The sequence below is a fragment of the Seriola lalandi genome, unplaced genomic scaffold, assembly GCF_002814215.2.
Source record: "Seriola lalandi dorsalis isolate HSWRI2012SDOR001 ecotype SW California unplaced genomic scaffold, Sedor1 jcf7180002053898, whole genome shotgun sequence".
Taxonomy (NCBI): domain Eukaryota; kingdom Metazoa; phylum Chordata; class Actinopteri; order Carangiformes; family Carangidae; genus Seriola; species Seriola lalandi.
In genome coordinates, this window is record NW_019524451.1 from 1291707 (window position 1) to 1309875 (window position 18169).

At 43.6% G+C, this 18169-nt stretch overlaps 1 protein-coding gene across 6 annotated transcripts in view; it reads right to left on the reverse strand.

Annotated features, from left to right (window-relative positions):
• Positions 1-885: 885 nt before the first annotated feature.
• n4bp3 (NEDD4 binding protein 3) overlaps positions 886-18169 on the reverse strand; it is a 23155-nt gene continuing 5871 nt past the window's right edge. The window contains exons 1-11 of one of the 6 annotated variants that reach the window (XM_087172912.1): positions 16532-16609; positions 14674-14784; positions 6311-6591; positions 6044-6215; positions 5227-5439; positions 4890-5011; positions 4538-4733; positions 4351-4443; positions 4003-4254; positions 3561-3819; positions 886-2853 (exon numbers count right to left, since the gene is read on the reverse strand). In XM_087172912.1, the coding sequence (XP_087029038.1) occupies positions 2465-2853; positions 3561-3819; positions 4003-4254; positions 4351-4443; positions 4538-4733; positions 4890-5011; positions 5227-5439; positions 6044-6215; positions 6311-6558 (1944 nt within the window). In that variant the 5' untranslated portion in view covers positions 6559-6591; positions 14674-14784; positions 16532-16609 and the 3' untranslated portion in view covers positions 886-2464. Of the gene's footprint in view, positions 2854-3560; positions 3820-4002; positions 4255-4350; positions 4444-4537; positions 4734-4889; positions 5012-5226; positions 5440-6043; positions 6216-6310; positions 6592-13302; positions 13375-14673; positions 14785-16531; positions 16667-16947; positions 17033-18169 lie in introns of those variants that run through there. The other 5 variants (XM_087172910.1, XM_023402122.2, XM_023402123.2 and 2 more) reach the window with 5 other exon arrangements.

Genomic DNA, 18169 nt, shown 5'->3' on the forward strand with positions numbered 1-18169 from the left:
CGCATTTTTACTAATAAATTATTCACTAATAATTAATCATGTCACTTCATCAGATAAATGGCATTCTTGCTGATGACATTCAGCACTGCAATCCTCCTACAGGATGAAAACATGTATGAGGTAAGAATCTTTTCTCATCCCACTTCAGCAAATCACTCAACCTCTCCCGAGCTGTGCAGTTATATTAAGCCCCAGTTTATATAATGTTTTAAATGCCAAGGTAAGGGCCTTGTGAGTCAGCCGCAGCTCATAACTATTCAGATTATCAGACACAAAAAGTGTTACGGACTTGCATGTGCTGTTTCTCACTCATCACACAATAAACATACCTATAATCATGACACATATAAACACACAGATAAAAAAGAAAAAGTAATGTATTAAATCTCCATTCCAGCCAAGATATCCTTGGATCTCTGTTCGGGTTTGATGGTTTCCATAGAGGTGTTTATTCTCTTGAGCAAACAGGGATCCTCCTATGTTTTTCATCTCAGCTGACCTTCCACCTCTCTGCTGTCTGTACGGCAGGAGATGGTATGCAAAGGGTAGAGCAGGGAGGGCCTTAGGGAGGGGCAGAGATAAGGATCCAAGGCTAAACCTCTAAAAGCCACATTAGTCCCAAAAGCCTCTGCCGTTCTGTTGTTCATTCTGTCATAAAGCTCCCGTCCTTGGGTTTTATTGGCACACTCTGTGGAGATTTTAAGCCCCTACAGAGCAGGCAGGCGTCTGAACCCTTGGGTGAATGCCATCGGTTACACCTCTAACATTTTGACAAGTGATTTCTAGCAGTTAAATTCAAGCTACAGGAGACAGAAAAGCCTATTATAAAGCATTATGCAGCCCTGATTTACACTTGAAATGTCACGGGGGCAAGCACCAACTTAATTGCTGTTACACCACTTCATAGATGTTTATTATGAATCCAAAACAACCATATATTTATTTATACTGTACAGTTTCGATTCCAGTAAACAGACAAGAGTCACAGTATGTTGAAAGGTCAATTGAGAGCTGGCTTTTGAACCTTCATATATTAATAATAGACAACAGAATAGAACAACTCCACCTACATCATGCATTTGATGTTATTGGCTGGGTATGTGCAACAAATCGCACCAATAAGCAGGGCAGTCATATTCATCATCTGCATCTATTGATCGTTTTCATTCCAATCAAAAGATATGGAAGTATGCCCATTTAAGACAAGAGTGTGCTTGGAACACAATGACAGAAGGCCAATCAAATGAAAACTTACATTTATGTACAAAATATATTGGTATCACCTGACAGGAAACTGAATGAGAAGAAATAAGTCCAACATTTCCAGTTTCTTCAGCAGGGCAAACTGTTTTCATGATGGCAAAGAATTAGCATTAGTACCTTTGCACCAGGTAGCTGTAATCCTTGATACTTATCCCAGAGATGCAGCTTTGCTCCCAGAGCCCAGGTGAACCCTGAACGTCTGCACACACAGGTGCTCAGATGTTACCAGACCAGACTAAATCCCTTTGAATCCTTTGTTTACCGCCGAGGCTGTACAGCAGTCCCAACCAAAAAGCAACTACCAAATGAACACGAAACAGTCACAACCAGCATATCAATTTGTTCACTTACAGATTTATAATTGGAAAGAAGTCTTAAGCTTGACAGTCGAGGTGCTTGGCTGGAGGTTGGCTGTATTTTATACAAAACTGACACAACTCCTCTGCCAAGGACAGATGAGGTACAGACACAGTACTTCTGTGCCGCTACGCTCAGCATCACTGTGTTTCTGTGTGAGCTCATGGGTCCAGTCTTTGCAGGATAAGGGCATTAAGCAATCAACAAGGGTGTATGGGCAGAGACTGCCAGGTGCTATGGAAGCTCATTTTGACCAAGAAAAGAAGAAAAATAAAATGTTCGCATGATGAAAAAAAACAAAACAACTTAAAGACAAAATTTGACTCACTGCTTTAAAATAATGAGATAATTAGTCTTTTTGACTTAATTTGAGCTGTGTTTGATTTAAGTTAAATACTTAACTCTAAAATCATTCTCAAACTTTTCAAAATTTTGACTTTCATAACTTAGACTTATTATCTCATAATTTTGACCTATTGTTTCAATATTTCTAGTTATCTCATAATTTAGACACAAGGTCAAAATTTGAATTATTATGTCATAATTTTGACTTATTAAGTCAAAAATGTGATTTTTAAAATTTCTTTTGACTAAATTGATTTAATGAGTCAGAATTTTATTTACCCACAATTTTAATTTGGTATCTCAGTATCAATTTTTCATTAACTATCAAAAAATTGTTTTAGTTAAAACTTTAATTTATGTCATAATTTTGACTTCCTATCTTATAATTTTGATTTAGTGAGCTGATTCTATTTTTTTCCTTTTCCTGGCAGACATGATCCTCCATAGCTCCCATACTTCAGGGAGAAAACAGTTTGCATTGCAAACAAGTCTGTCACAGTCAAATTTCAGATGATTCAATCCTGTCTATCCACGGCAAACCAGAGGAAGGTCTGTCCTCTTGTTTCTCCCCCATTCTCTCACTTCTCAGCTCTGGCACTTCTCTTTCCAGTGTCCCATTTCTGCTCCCCTCTTTTCCTCCTTCTCCTCCTGCTGCTCCTTGCTCTCTGCCTGCCCTCAGCTGGTGCAGTTCCCTCTCCAGCACTTCATTGCGGTGATACATCTCTAAGTAGCTGGCCTGCAGCTCCTTCTGGTAGCGGATGACCTTGTCCTTCTCTGTCTGCCATGTGTGCCTCTCTTCCTCAAAAGCCATGGCCTGGGCCTCGCTCTGGCGTCGCTCCAACAGGAGCTCTGCGCGCAGACGCTCCTCTGTAGGGCCCCCGCACCCTCCTGTAAAGCAGAGGTTCACATGGCTTCAACTACAGTCCAGCAGTGCCGTAGGGAGAATATAATGAAAGACTTTGGCTGCTTTCAAAACACATACACACACACACACACACACACACAAACATGAAAACATGAACACACACACACACACACACACACACACACACACACACACACACACACACACACACACACACACACACACACACACACACACACACACACATGAAACTCTGCCCCTGACCTGGTTACTCAAATAACCTGATTTTGGGTCCAAGCATGTCAGCATCCTAACTCAAAAAACCCAGACAAGCTCCTGCTGTGTTGATAAGAGACCCAGTTAAGATCCCTCACTTGGTTTAATATTTAACAGACATCTGTGGCATATAAATATCTTGCTTCATTCACTTTTTCCCCATTTTACATGCATGTCACCTTGGCTTGTGCAGCCCTAAGTAGGTTTAAAACACTTTCATGACTTTGCCACAAGATTTCCAAGAATTGTTTTTTTTTTCTCTGTGATTTACTGTTGATCAGTTAGATCTCGTTAGCTTTATGTAAAGCCCTTTGAGACTTCAAAAAACTACTCTAATCTGTGCTTTTGGCAAGTGAGATGTGCACCTTTAGACCATCAAATCACACAGTGCAGACACTGTCAGCGACAGATTTGCAGACACAAGGAGGAGACAGAAACATAAAAATAAAAATACCTGTCGCCCCAGCAGACGTCCTCTCTTCAGCTCCTTTTCCTTCTTCATGTGCATTCTGAGAGGGACACCTGCGACGCTGGGTCCCCTGCAGGACGAGCTTTAGTGCATCTATCTGGCCCTCTCTGTTGCGCAGCTCCGTGCGGGTCTCCCTCAGCTGCGTCTTGAGCTGGAAGATCTCACTCAGCTTCTGGGTCACCTCTGCCTGGGAGTCCCTCAGCTGCTGCTTCAGCAAGGAAATCTCCCCTGACTTTTGGCAAACCTGAGAGATAGAGTAATGGGAAAAGAAGGGATAGGGGCAGGAGAAACATAAATTTTTTACTGACTTAACTGACCTTGTTGTGATCATTTTAACAGGACAAACAAGGAAGGAATTCAGTTATCTTGTCTGTTCCCTGTAATTACTTCTGTAAAGTGCGTCCCCCTGCCATAAACTGTCCCTTACCTCCCACTGCGTCTCCTCCAGGGTCAGGCTGGTTCGTTTTGCTACGGCTCCATCTTCTTGGCTCCTTTCCCTTTTCAGACTGTCGAGCTCCTCTTGCAGCCGGGTCTTCTCCTGCTGGGCCTTGAACAGCTGCAACTGCAGGCTGCGCTGGGAACGCTGAGCATGCTGGGAAACCTGACGCAGCTTGGCGGCATAAAGGCGCTTCAGCTCTTCCACCTCCTTCTCCCACAGACGCTGTTTCCCTTCAAACACCTGCATGAGGCGAGCAGATGGGGGTCAGACTTCAAAAGAGAGGCAGACGGGTGTATAGATTGATGGTGAAGAACAGACTAATACAATGAGATTCACCTGAGCGATGGCGCCCTCACTCTCATCCAGGTTTCTTTTCATCTGTTTCAGCTCATGTTCTTTCTCCACCAGGCGCTCCTCCAGGTCCCGCACCTGGACAGGACAGCAGAATGAATGACTTAGGAATCTGTAAACTGTACTGACCTGCCCATCCTCCCGTCTATCCATCCATCTGTGCAGTACTCACCACTTCCTCCACGGACAGAGAGAGTGTCCATTCATACGGAGGTGGAGCCTCCCCTCCATATGGAGCCAATCGACTCAGGGTTGCCATGCTCCGACAGGCCATCTCCCCTATAGCCACACCCTCTGAGCCTACAGCCTTCGGGCCCAGAGAGGTGCGGTCCAGGGAGCCGATGGTGTTGATGTGGCCCATGGATGCACTAGGGTAAAAAAAAAAGAAAAGAAAAGAAACCAAGCATGCTATTAAAATCTCTTCTATTATCACGTCCCACACAGTCATTAAGTATGAAAAATCAATTACAGCAACACTCCATTTGAATATAAAGTAGAGCTCAGACAATAATGCTGCAGCAGACCTGATGTGAGCCAGGTGTGGGCGGAAGGGAGGCCGGTACGGCGGCAGGCTGTTCATGGAGTTATGGCCCGAGTCTGACAGGTTATCATCCTCCTGGCTCATCCCACGCACCGAGGAGAGGGTCTACACCGTCATATTTATGCAGTTATTCATCACTTTAACATTAATAGGTTGAAAATAGATTATTTTTAGTGGCTGTATAAAATGAAGAATCATGAGTAGTTAAGTGTTTTGCTTCTGTAATCGAGTCTAAAATACCTGTGGTAATAACTGGGCATGGACATCGATTTGGATTGGGAACTGGATCGAGGCTTAAAGCTTTGATCATGTTAAGATACCTTGTTACCACTGGATGTCGGTCCTCCGTGACGGGAGGGTGAGGAAGAGGAAGAGGAGGTGGAGACAGCTTTAGGGACATGGGCGTAAGCTCTGCGCAACCCGTTGGAAAGGCCATGGTCCACATCCTCTGACTTGGAAGACGGGTAGAGGTTCTGCATGGAGCTGAAGTTTTTGGGGGTGACGGGCTTGAAGGCCGATGATCTAAAACGAGCCTAGAGAAGGAGATGGAATATAGTAGAGGGTGGTGGAGAAGGGTATGCTATGTAACATAAATCAAAGTGCTTCCATTAAATCAATACTGCTCCACCCTCTATGTTCTTAGCGTTGATCAATTCAACCAAAAAAAAAAAGTAAGATTTGATTGCAGCAATAAATTCAGAACACGGCAAGTGGCAAATTCTCAATCTGTGCTGGTGAGCTGTGAGAGATTTAAGGCTGATTTATGCAGGTAACATGCTATGGGGGTGTTGCATTGCACTGCCAGAGATGTATAAATGTGATGCAGATAGATTTAACACAGCCCCGGCAGCAAGTCATTGGCTATACATCATTTATAAAAAGAACACAATGGGAAGTCATTCATCCGCATCTGTGCCTGAGTTAGTGAATGACACTAGAGTTCTACCTGCTGCTTTGAAGGGAACTTTTAAGTACTTTTACTTCACATACGTTTAAGATTTAATCTATGATTCTTGCATTCTTGAAGAAATCTACAGTAACACATGTCATCAAATCAAGAGCTTTTATGTTGAAACAGGTTTAATAATTTAGGTATTTAATCATACAAAAATAAGCGTTTTAATTAACAATATTCACCTTTTCATACTTCCCCCCGCTTGGCAGCGAGTTCTTTGTCAAATCTACTTCGGTGCCATCTTTATGGTAGACCTTGGCGTACATATTGTCCTCCTCACGGCCACTGACAGAGCTGAGGCCAGAGATAATATCCTTCTTGCCATCGCTTCCTGGGTTTGCTGTAGGCTCTTTTCTGTTTGGAGGCACAGCAGGTCAACTGAGGTCAAGCCCTGTCACACTTTGTAGTAGCTTCAACAAAAGCATCTGCTTCTCAATAGCAGCACCCACCTGGTGATGTTGAGGTAGTTGAGTAGCTCTCTCTGGGTGAAGCCTTTCTTCAGGAGGCCGTTGGTCTGTTTGGGTCTCACCTGGGGGACCGCGCGGCTGCCTTTGGTCGGAGACACATCTGGCCTCTCTACCAGACTGCCCACACTTCCCATGCCGCAGCGGGAGGAGAGGGGCCGGGCTGGGAAAGGGTTACGGAAGTTTTTGTCGGGGCCACGGGTCAGAGGAAGGGTCTGGACTGAGGTTGCCATTGGTTACCGGTCTCTGTGGGGGCGTAAGGTGCTCTGTAGAAAAGAAGAAAAGGACAAGATGAGTCGAGTGCTCATAGAAAGGTGATGTAGGTAGACCTGCTTTTAGTAAGCTGAGTACCAAGATGGCTGTGCCCTTGATGGCGACATATCAACATAGGCTCTCTGTTAAGATGTTCCCTGCTTCTCAAAAAACTGCAGTTCATTCTGAACTGTTTAGGACTTTAACTAACAATAGTTAGTTGTCGATTACACTGGTGATGATTTTTTCATTAACTGATTAGTTGATGGTCTATAAAATGTCAGAAAATCGTAAAAAAAAAGAAGAAGCTAGTTTTAGATAAAAAGTCTGGGGATCACCAAAGTCAGTACACTTCAGTATCCTCTAGAGACCATGGATGTAAAGTATGTTTTAAATTTCATGGCAATCCATCCAGTAGTTTTTGAGATATTTTAGTGTGGACTGACTGACTGCCATCCATGAAGCCATTTGGCCCTTTACTACCCTGAGCGGATGTTGATCTCTGGAGGGACAGTGTGAGCTGACAGACATTTCATCAGCTGTGTTCCTCTGCACAGACAGCTGTCTCAGAGCGCAGCTACAATAACTAATAGCTTCCCACAACATCACAGCACAGCTCTTCACTACAAAATAAACATAAACACACACACACACTGACCCCCATACAAACCCTGTTAAAGGAGAAGCGTAAAAATACCTTTTACAAAGAGGACAAATCCCAAACCAGTTTGAAAATTTCAATTTCATGCTGCAGTTGCTACAGAATCAGTCTTGCTTCTGAGAATCTCATGTTTGTTTGTGCCATTGGCAACTCAAAAGACTACAGGACCGCATGAAACGTGTACTCTGTGAGGGTTATGTTGTTTTTTCTGAGGTAGGGCAGCATATGTCACAAGCCTGTTACATAACTGATCCCGCCACAGCAGGGCTTTCTTAAAAAAAAAGAAGAAAAAAAAAAAACATACAGAGTACACATTATCGATGATTTAATCAAGTGCTATGGCGGCTTATTTTGTTTGCAAGTTTCCTGTCCCTCATGAAAATGGCTGTTTGCATTACACCAGGTTTTGTCTCTGACACAGCAGGCAACATTATGTGGAGCAAAAATAACAATACAATGATTAACATTTTCTCTCAACTTTAACAAAACTAAACCAGTTGCCAAGTTACCCCAACACCTACCCACGAGGCACTATTGTTTTGTCAACTCGAGTTTGAGCCTCTTCAACTCCAAATCATTCTCTCTACAACCTCCCCACCACCATCACCCGCATAACCCCTTCCCTTCTTTCTTTTCAGACAACCTCATTAAGGATCACTATTGATTTCACCCCTGTGACCCTCTCTCTTCCTGTGCATAAACACCCCCAGTAGCTGTAAAACATTCTCGAGACCATAAAACACACAAACTCGCTGCAATCTTTCCAACTATAAATAGGACCTGAGGGAGGCAAATTTTCCTTTTGTGCTCAGCCAGCTGATGTGGTACGCATGGAACAGGTAGAGTTTAAAGGGCCATACAACACCCACACATTTTGCTATCCTATTAACTACCAATTGGTTTTGCATTAGTTTCATTATAATATGAAAATAAACCCGAGTGGCTCAAAAGTTCCCTTAGATAGGTAACTCATCACGGAGAACATTTCATTGTATGTTATTGTTAGCTGGGAATGCAATTTCTTCCTTCCTGCATTCAAAGACAGAACGCTTTTGATATTTGAGATATTTCTCTCAAGAACATTTCACTGTAAAGGAATGAACGAAGTGAATGAATTAGACAGAATGCTGTGTCCTGAAATGCACCAACAAGATGTGATGTGTTTTCAAACCTGCTCCTGCCACAACTATGAAACAACAAGGAACAACTTTATGAAAAAGTAAAGGTAAAACCTGTCACTGGGGTGGATTGATGACCTACCTCAAGCAGGTTTCAGGTAATGAAGGTTTGGAAACTGTTTGCAGTAAAACATTGTGTGCATGATCTGAAGGCAGAACCATGCAGAAACCCAGTTGGTTGCTGAAGAAATGCTTTGGCAGGTGCATGGCTGCATGGGGCATCAAACCTGGGCTCGTCCCAACTAATGACTGGGCCGAGCTGCCGCCTGGCTGTCAGTACACACTCATGACACGCACGCTACCTTTAAAGCAATTTTCCCCTCTCACTGTCACACACAAATATCCCGCGTATGAGAACAGACACCCGCAGTGACACTCCGGCATCTCCTCTTGCTTCTAATACAATCCACATTTATCAAGTGCTTTGCTCTGCTGCCCTCGACAGTTATAACAATTATGCAAATGGTTAAAATAGGCAGAGAGAGCTGTGCAACGGCAGCTCCAGCCCACTCCACTCAGGGCTCTCAGCCAGGCCGAGATCAAAGCAGCCCAAGCTGCTCATGTTTATATTCATGAGGTACTATTTCCCCCCAATGTAAAACTTTCCACCAAAGCATTCGGCTCCTAATAAGCCACTATAATAGAAGCTGAACTCAGGCTGAGGAGAGAAACCCGATAATCAGTGATAATGAATATAATCAAATATAAAGTGACGCTCTTTGAACAAGTGCACGAGCTCTGGTGCCATCGGACCAGGAAGTCTTCCCGTCTTACTGTGTCCCGGGTCAGAGTAAGACATGATGGATATGAGTCAGTGCAGGTCATGCTGAGTGTGTATATGTGTATGTGTCTGATACCATATGAATAAATCATGAGTGTGCCAAATCTAATGGCCACTGGCCAGGGTCTGACACAGTATTTTTATGTCCGGTATTTTACTCAGTTTGTGTCTTGTATCTGCCAAAGACATGAGAGGCCAATCGATGCTTGACGGGAAGCTGAGGTTGGGGTGAGGGTGGCTGAGGCAAAGCAATTCCTTTTGGGTAGATAGGAGGGTAAAAATCCTTTTAGGCTGCAACCACAAATCTTACAGGACTGAAGAAATCTTGCATCCAGTTGTTTTCCATAATTGCCTTCTAGTTTATGGCCCCCAAGTAAACCAGGAGACACGGCAAGATTTACAGCCCAGCCTAGACTAGCCAAGGGGCCCTGAAACGCAACACACCTCCTTAAATCACACACACACACACACACACACATACACACACACACGGATCAAAGCCGTGCTTCCTACCAGCGCTGAACAGTTACAGTCTAACTGAAATCTGCTCTGGTCCTGATTTATGCTTCTTTCAAAGCAGTGATGAGCTTTTTCAAAAGCTGCGAACTTCGATCAAAACATGAAAATGTTTGATTGTACAGGTGTGTATCAAAGTGCTGCACAGATACAGATGAACAGATGAAACTCGATCCTTCTTATACACCTGTACTTGCATCTGCTGGGTTACAAACACACTGTATCCATGTTTCTGGTTAGCACATGAATGAAATCCTTCCACAGATTTATTGATTATATCTAGTCAGCAGACACTGTCAGGCTGCTAAATGGACCTGAGCATCAGTATAATTACTTTGTGGGACTGTATAATATATCTTGGGAAACGGTGATACTGAATACTTTAATTCCCGTACTGACATTTTTTTTTCTGTCTAAGTGAAATATGCTTATGATATGAAGTGAAGTATAATACATTTACACTTACAATAAACCTGACAAAAAAATATGAATGTGTGCCTTGTAACTTTCCCCTCTTCATTCATATGTATCTCAGATATAAAATCATATTATCTTTCTTAACACTGTACAGTCCTAGTGATCTAGAGCGGCGCATACTAAAGAAGAGAGATGTGAACAGGCAGCTAGGAGGTGTGAGTCTCCTCTAAAGGTTTTCAGTGAGCCGCTGCGGTGAAGGTTTGGGTTGAGCCTTCTGAGGACGATATCCTAACTCATCCAGAAAACCATACAACTACCACTTTACCGCGATCACAAAGAAAACAAAACATGCAGCCTTCAAGAGGAGGGTTTCAAGGACGCTCTCTCCTAAAAACATCGTAATCAGGTCTCCTGTGGGGAAAACAAAGCTTTCAATGAAATGCCTGAGCGTGAAGAGAGGACATTTCAAACCCCCAGAGACACTCGGGTCGGCACTGGGACTGAGACAGAGGAGCGAAGGACAGGGAAGCCAAATTCCAAAGATGCTTTACAGAACACAAGCTCGGGCTCGTCACTTTGTGATGCAGAAAGCGCTCACTCCCACGGACGTTCACTCACACTTGTGCGTTTGTTCGTGTGTGTGCGTGTGTGTGCGGGTCACACAACACAGCCCCGGAAAAAAGCATATGCATGGCTCGCAGCACCAGATCTTGTGTGCCCCTCGTCCCGCGGCGTTCTCTCTTCCCCTGCTCCCTGATCAAAGTTTGTTTACGTTTGTGGGGTAACTTCGCAGGTTACATCTAGAACTCCCACACAGCGCACACTCTGTTACATTATATAAGCTCTATTAAAGCTGCGCTCGCCGGTTTTCACAGCTGTTAGTTGTGTAAATCACTATAGAGCCATTACCAAATCAGCCACTAGCCTTACTTAAATCTATTCTACAAAGACCTGCAGTATTATATTTAACTCCTGCTCCGACAGCCCTCCTCATCGGACACTTTTTTATCAACAAACAAGGTCATGACAGCATATCGTGATGGTTTGTTGCAGTGTGAGAGGTACTGGACTGCGGGAATAACAAAACCACAGCAATGGCCTCTTCTCACCCGCATCAAATCCAAGAGAAGGTGCCACTTAACACATTTTGAAGACTTCTTTAAAACAAATGCTGTATCATCCCTCTCAGGACAAGCAGTGTAAAGTAAAAAAAAAAAAAAAAAGAATGAATGGGGATCTCTTTACCGCAGAGAGCACAAAATTAAAATTCACGTAAAGAGCGAATTTTGTGTGATGTGATCGTGTTTCGACGCTCTTATGTGTCAGCAGGGTGAACTGTGCCGCAGGCCGACTAGGAAGGAACCATCCTGCATGTGAAGCAGAGCAGCGCTCCCACTCTCTGATTGACTCTTCTTACATGTTAGCGTGTAATGAGTGAGTGCGAGAGGGTCTCTGGCTGTGGGGCATGACAGCAGAGGAGTGCTCGGCAGCAGCCTCTAATTGTTAGCAGGTTATTCATTATGGATGGGAGACAATCAGGCAGACAGAGCTCGTTCCTCTCCACGGGGCCCTGAGGCCACTCAGAGGAGCCGAGATGTTGAAAAGCGTGGTCATGAAATGTTCCTTCTTCAATGCATCCGACCGCAGTTTGTGTGCCATGTATCATACATCTGTGACACAAGCTACACACACAGACACACACACACACACACACACACACACAGACATGGAAATATGGTCAGACGCCTTAAGATAAACTGCCTGGAGGTGACTCGTGTCATGTTTTCTGAATGGTAGCGCTGACAGAACTTTGAATAAAAGGTCGACTTTCTCACTCAAGATGACGGGAGCTTTTTCGGTGAAGCATGGCTCATAATTCACTGGCGGTTGGATGTGGTGTTGCTCAAGCTGAAGGCGCAGTGTTCAGGCTCACACTGTCTCCATTGATGACAAATACTCTGGTCTTTACTGAGGTCAAAGGGCATGTTTGGTCATAGCCGTAGATACAGGGCGCCATTGAGCGCACAGACAGTTCAGAGCAGACTCAGACGTGTTATTCTGCGAGTTCCGACAAGGGAGCTCTGATGTGGCATATTTGGAATAGACCATGTTTCTCCAAATTTGGTGATTTTGAATGTTTCATATCACTGGATATGACTAAATCTTAACATAACTTAGAAGTAGCTTGTCCATTAGATTTATAGCGAGCCTCTTGAAGACAAAGCCTTTCTTACTGACTCCTGCCATGCATGTCACCCATCTCATTATCTTTTGACAGCGTCGTCTTTTAATGGATTTGAGCTGGCTACTTCAGTAAATGGCTCTCCATGCTGCGTAGATAGATGACACTAAATACTATTAAACTCTCATTAAAATAATTTCCACAGCAGCCTCCATAATTACTGACCCAGAAGAGAAAACCTTGAAACTTAGGAAAAACTTAGCACAAGTTGGACCTCAGAGGATCTGCAGTTACATCAGGTTTGACTTTTATGAACAGTGCTTTAGTAGTCTGTACAAGTCCTGATCCTGACTGGCCGGTTTCGCCCTGGACTCACTCCTCTAAATCAGCTGTCAAGACTTCCTCTGAGGCGGGCCAGCTGAGGTGGGTTTCCTCACTTTGCATCTGTTAGCCTATATTGACAGCGGTGTGCGCAGCGTGCCTTGGCCTTTACTGCTGACTTTACAGAATTGTATTTCTGCACAGAATTCAATTACTGGCTCCGACTAGAGTAGCCATGTTGGGGTTATCCGGGGTGAGTAGTTGCACTGGTGTTTCATGGAACCTTATTGATCTGGATCCTACTGTTGTTACATCAGGCTGCTTCAGTGTGAGAAGACAACACCCAAGGGAGTGTGTTCACGGGGCCAACTCTTACCTCAAAATGTATTATTAGTGTTATTTATGGGAAAATGTATTCAACAGCAGGCCTGCTCGTTTCTCTTCCAACAGTACAGACCTTGTTTTTTTTTAAAATACCACAGTCTTGAATTTGTGGTGTGAAAAAGGCTTGATTGCATAATCCCTAACTTTGTTTAGATGAATGCATGTGCTGATCTGTCTGTGAGGTTACAAGTTCAAACCTCTATGTGTGTATGTGTGAGCGTATGTGTGTGTGTGTGTGAGAGAGAGAGATAAAGAGATTAGTACTAGCAACATAAGGATAAGTACCTGACCTCAGTGTTGTTTTAAGTGACATCCACTTGCCCTTCACTCATCCCACACGGAACACAGGAAAATTTCCTAAAATAAGAAAAATAAAAATGCATTGTGTTCCTTCACTAAAATAGATTACCTAATTTCAGATGTATCTAGGAACAACTGCATGTCTCATAGTATCCATCTGTTCCACAATAACATGAGTAATCTGAGGGTTGAACTGATGGAAATAATCTTTGGAGAAACAATTAAACGGCTACACACATGAAGTTTTGCTAAAAGACATAGAAGGATAGAAAGCAAAAGAAAAAAAAAACAGTATTTTCACAGTTGATAAGCCGTGTAGACGAGATGGAAATAAAGGAACAGTATAGTTCTTATATTGCAGTATAGTCCTACGAGATTATGATGAGGAAAAAATGTACAACGCTGTTGTTATTTCATTCTAACATAACCCTTTTTGGCTGCTTAGCTGACTTTTTCAGATTTTCAAATACGATGTTACAATTTTAATGTAACAAGAGAAAAGGATTTTATCCCAGATAACGTTGGCTGGGGTTGCTGACAAGCTCCTTATGTACGATTTGGCCCCTTTATAGGGAGAGAAGAGAGAGCACTCTGTCAGAAAAAATATGAATAGAAATATGGATTTATGGTCATATTTGGGACATTCAGTATATTTTTGAGATGAACTACAGAACTTTCACAGTGTTTAATCAAAATCTGATTAATCTGTCTGAGTATCAGACCTCCTGAACTAGTGGGGATGATGCATCTTTACACTGTAGGTGCAATTTTCACCAATCATGGAAGCATGACACATTTTAGCAGTTAGTAGTTATATATCTCTTATTTTGATACATCTTGCCTGGATGATGATTTTGGCATTGTATTCAGGTGTTAATATATGAAGTACACTGCCTGTCGTGATGAGAGTGTTATAATTAAAAACAAACATGTTTACTGGTTTTGAGAATATTAGACGGATGATTTGATTATTCCTCCAGACTTTTTCCGGATCATTTATTTGCCTGATTCCATCAGCCACGTCTCAGATGTCACACAGGATAAACACACAGATTTCTATTCACCAAGGACGTCAGCAACTGGAAAGACAGCATCGTAATAAAATATTTCCTCGCGTAACTTCATTGGAATTTGTGAGGGAGCAAACAGCAGAATGACACGCTATTTATTTCAGCTAATCCTTAATCGAGTTCAAGTTCTCTGTTTGGGTTCTGTTCACCTTGTTAGCGAGCAAAGCCTGTACAGTGTTTGCCAACTGCTGCTATCAGCAGAGCCTTGCTCACCGCAGAGCACACGTTCAGAGTGAGGAATGTAAAGGGAGAGAGCCATGTGAGGAAACAAACTCACATTCCTTACATTTCTCACTGGGTAATTATTAATGCGCCTTCGCATAACCCATAATGCACTGATATGGGTGATGTGGACGGCCCCTGTCTTCTACAGGCCTTCAAGTGTTGTGGGTCATTTCTGTAAAACAAAAATGACAGAGTCTATTATCCAGAGCTAGTTCCCATGAGAACTGTGTTGGTGATATCAGACGTTTAATGACTGATAATTTTACCACATAATCAGAGCGGGAGAGCCATACAGTGTTAAATGGAGCTGATAAAGACAAAAGCTTGAGAGAGCGAGCTTCTTATTAAATTGATTACAGTGAAAGTAGAGAGGGGTGGGGTTGGGGTGGGGGGCATGAGTAGAGACTCTCTTTCTCTTCTCTCTCTGTGGCTTCTTTGTTTCCTGGAGCGGTTCATGTAAGCGTCACCGCTCTGTGATTACAGCGATAGAAATCGAGTGGTTCCCACATCGACCCACACCTGAACCATTTCTACTTAACAGCTGCGGTGAACGTGCTCGTGTTCGACCTCACACTCAGCACAAACACAAACAGGAAGATGTGTGGACTTCAGCTGAAAATTGATCATGATTCAAAGGCATACGCAGATATGGATTGACCCACAGTATGGCTGCTTTAAATGTTAATTCTTCTCAGTTTGCATAGATGGATAAAAAGCTGATGAGATCTCAGCAAACTTTTTTTTTGGATCTTATCTGCAATGTAACACCAGAGGAAGAGCTGAGCAGCATGCGTGTCAGGCAGTAAACACTGATGCTGACGCACACTGATGCCGAGTCAGACCATCAGCACTTTTTCCTACTGTGGAGTTTCTCTGTAAATACTGTGAGCGTTTGTTGTTTGTCGGCGCTGAGAAGCAGCACGGTGGGAATTATTGAAAAATCATGTTGTTCAGCCATCAAGGGTCACAACTTTGCAGTACAGAGTTTACACTGACAACAAAGCAACAAGAAACTACAGCGAAACATCAACATGAGCAGAATTTCACCCTGTACGTTACTGACATTTTACTGACAGTGAGAAATCGGAGACTGTAAATTCTCAAAAGCCAATCAGTAACAGTGGAAGAACAAAGTCAGTCCAATGAAATCTTGTTACTCAGCTTGGGTGCAACAGAAAACCATGAACAGTCCTCAAGGGGAATTCCTGGGACACAAATAGACCATCAGACCAACAATCAACAAAAAAAAAACACAAGAAAAACAACGGATGTAATGGAAACCACTCATGTAATGTTAAAGAAACCAAGACACACCACTCAGTGGAGCAGATAAGCCCATATATATATTGTTATTTAAGCACTATGTGGCTCAGTTTTGGGACATGCAATAATTAACATCTAACTAGCACATTTGTTCTGTGCTGGAAGTGAATGGGGAGGCTGAGGGGGCTGCTCAGTGTGACGTCATTCGCCCAGGAGAAAAGATTTGGTTTAAAAGTTTTCTAATTTCAATTCAGATCCACTGCAAACAAGCATGCCTCATGGGCTGAGTAATTAACAATCAGGCTGCTCTCCTCTTCTCTCTGCAGCTTAAGCTGCTTTACATCACAGTATGACTTCTTACCATGTTGAGCCCACTGGCATGTAAATAAGTCAAACTTTCCCAGCAGCAATATCAGGGAAGTATAAAAATATACACACTGGTTTGGCAAGTTCTTCCTTTGATCTGAAGCCCAGTATCACGCTGTAGACTGTGCAGCTTAGGTACTCGAACTATCGTAGGACTATGTTTTCTAAGCAAATTAAAACCCAAATGACTTTATGGCATGAGGTCAACAGAGACAGAAAGACACATTTTTACATAATCTAAGGAGACGTTTGAATACAATGACAAGTAGGGAAAAAAATCTTGTGTTTACCTGTCTATTTGGCCACCTGAAACTTCACTTCTCTGCTCCTGATCCCATACTCACTCTATTTCTCTCTCCTTCTTTCTCATGCTCGCGCTACTGATTACCACGCCACATGACTTCCTGTTTCTCAGTCTGTGATGGCAGTAGGGAGGTGTGTGGATGGGAGGGAGCAGCCTGATCTTAACAACTGATCTGGTCCTGGTGGCCACGACAGGATGACTTTGCACTGATCTAAATAGAAGACTAAGCTGATGTTAAGCCGTGCGTGAGTTTCAATGAGATTTACCTGTTTGTACTGTGAGGGGAAAGTGGAAGAAATCACTAAGCAGTCCTCTATAGTCAGTCTCAATTCTCCAGAGAAAGCCTGGTACTTTCCTGTTCACCCTACACCCTCTTCTTTTCCCTCTTCTTCCCCTCCTCACCTGCTCATCTTTTTGTGCACTTTCAGCCCTATCAGGGACCAGTGTGGTTGGACTTGTTCTCCCGGTTCCAGAAACAAAAGGCCCACATATGAACCAACATTGAGGCGGTCAATCCAGACCCTGCATTGACACACGAGAGCCAGCTTCAATGGACAAATATCAACAGTGCAATGTGTCTTGTTTGCTCATGGATAATAAGACAATAATGAGGGATCAGACTCGGGTTAAGAGACAGGCAGCAGGAACACAGAGAAAAAAGGATGAGGGGTGGAAAAATAAAGACAGCGCAGATGAGGAAGAGGTGGAAAATGAGAACATGTGGGGGAAGTCTCACCATGGACCGTCTGGACAATAGTCTGAGTGTAAGTCTCCCTTCCCGAGGCTGGGTTACTGGACGGCCTCTGCGTCGTATCAAGTTACATAACTCAAACTGGATACACTCGCATCTGAGGAGGGAGAAAAGAGAGGACATTGTTCACTGCTCCTTAACCAGGAGAGAGCGACTCCTTTCTTCTGTCCTCACCATGTGATGCGAGCTGCAGAGCTGAGGGGAGTGAAGGAAGTATCTGGACTTCTTAAAAACTGGCACCAATAGGTGGGCATACAAGAATCCCAGTTAATAAAGCACCTTGCCAACCAGAGATGCACTATGTAGAGATTGGCAAGCTATGAAAGACATTCCAGAGCAAGAATGTGATGTTTTACGGTGCCCTTTGGCGCGCCGAGTGCAATTTGAAGAAAATCAGCTGAAAAATGAAAAGAGGGGATAACCCCATCAAAGCTAGGCAGCCCAGTCTAACACTTAAGCAGGTGCTGCTGTACCCCTGTCATTACCTCTGGGCCCCACGGGCAGATCTAGTCTCAGATTCCACAGATTCTCAGTTGTAAGTTTCCCAGTTGGCAGACAGAGCAGCTCCAACAAGGAAGCTCTGGTAACCCGGACGGGTGGTGACGGTGGTGCATTTGTGTCTGAACGGATGGAAAACTGACAGCAGGAGGGAGGAGGGGGAGAACAAACAGAGAGGAGGGAGTGTTGAGATCCATAGATGAAGATATGAAGCAGGAAGAGCAGAGGGGGGCGAGTTGGGGCCTGCTTACAGATACTGTACCTGTCTGACCAGTCAACTACAGGAGACGACAACCCAGGCTAGACTCATTTCCTCTGCCTAAGCTCTTCTGCACAATAACATCACAGGAAGCAGCTATGGGGGGGGGGGGGGGG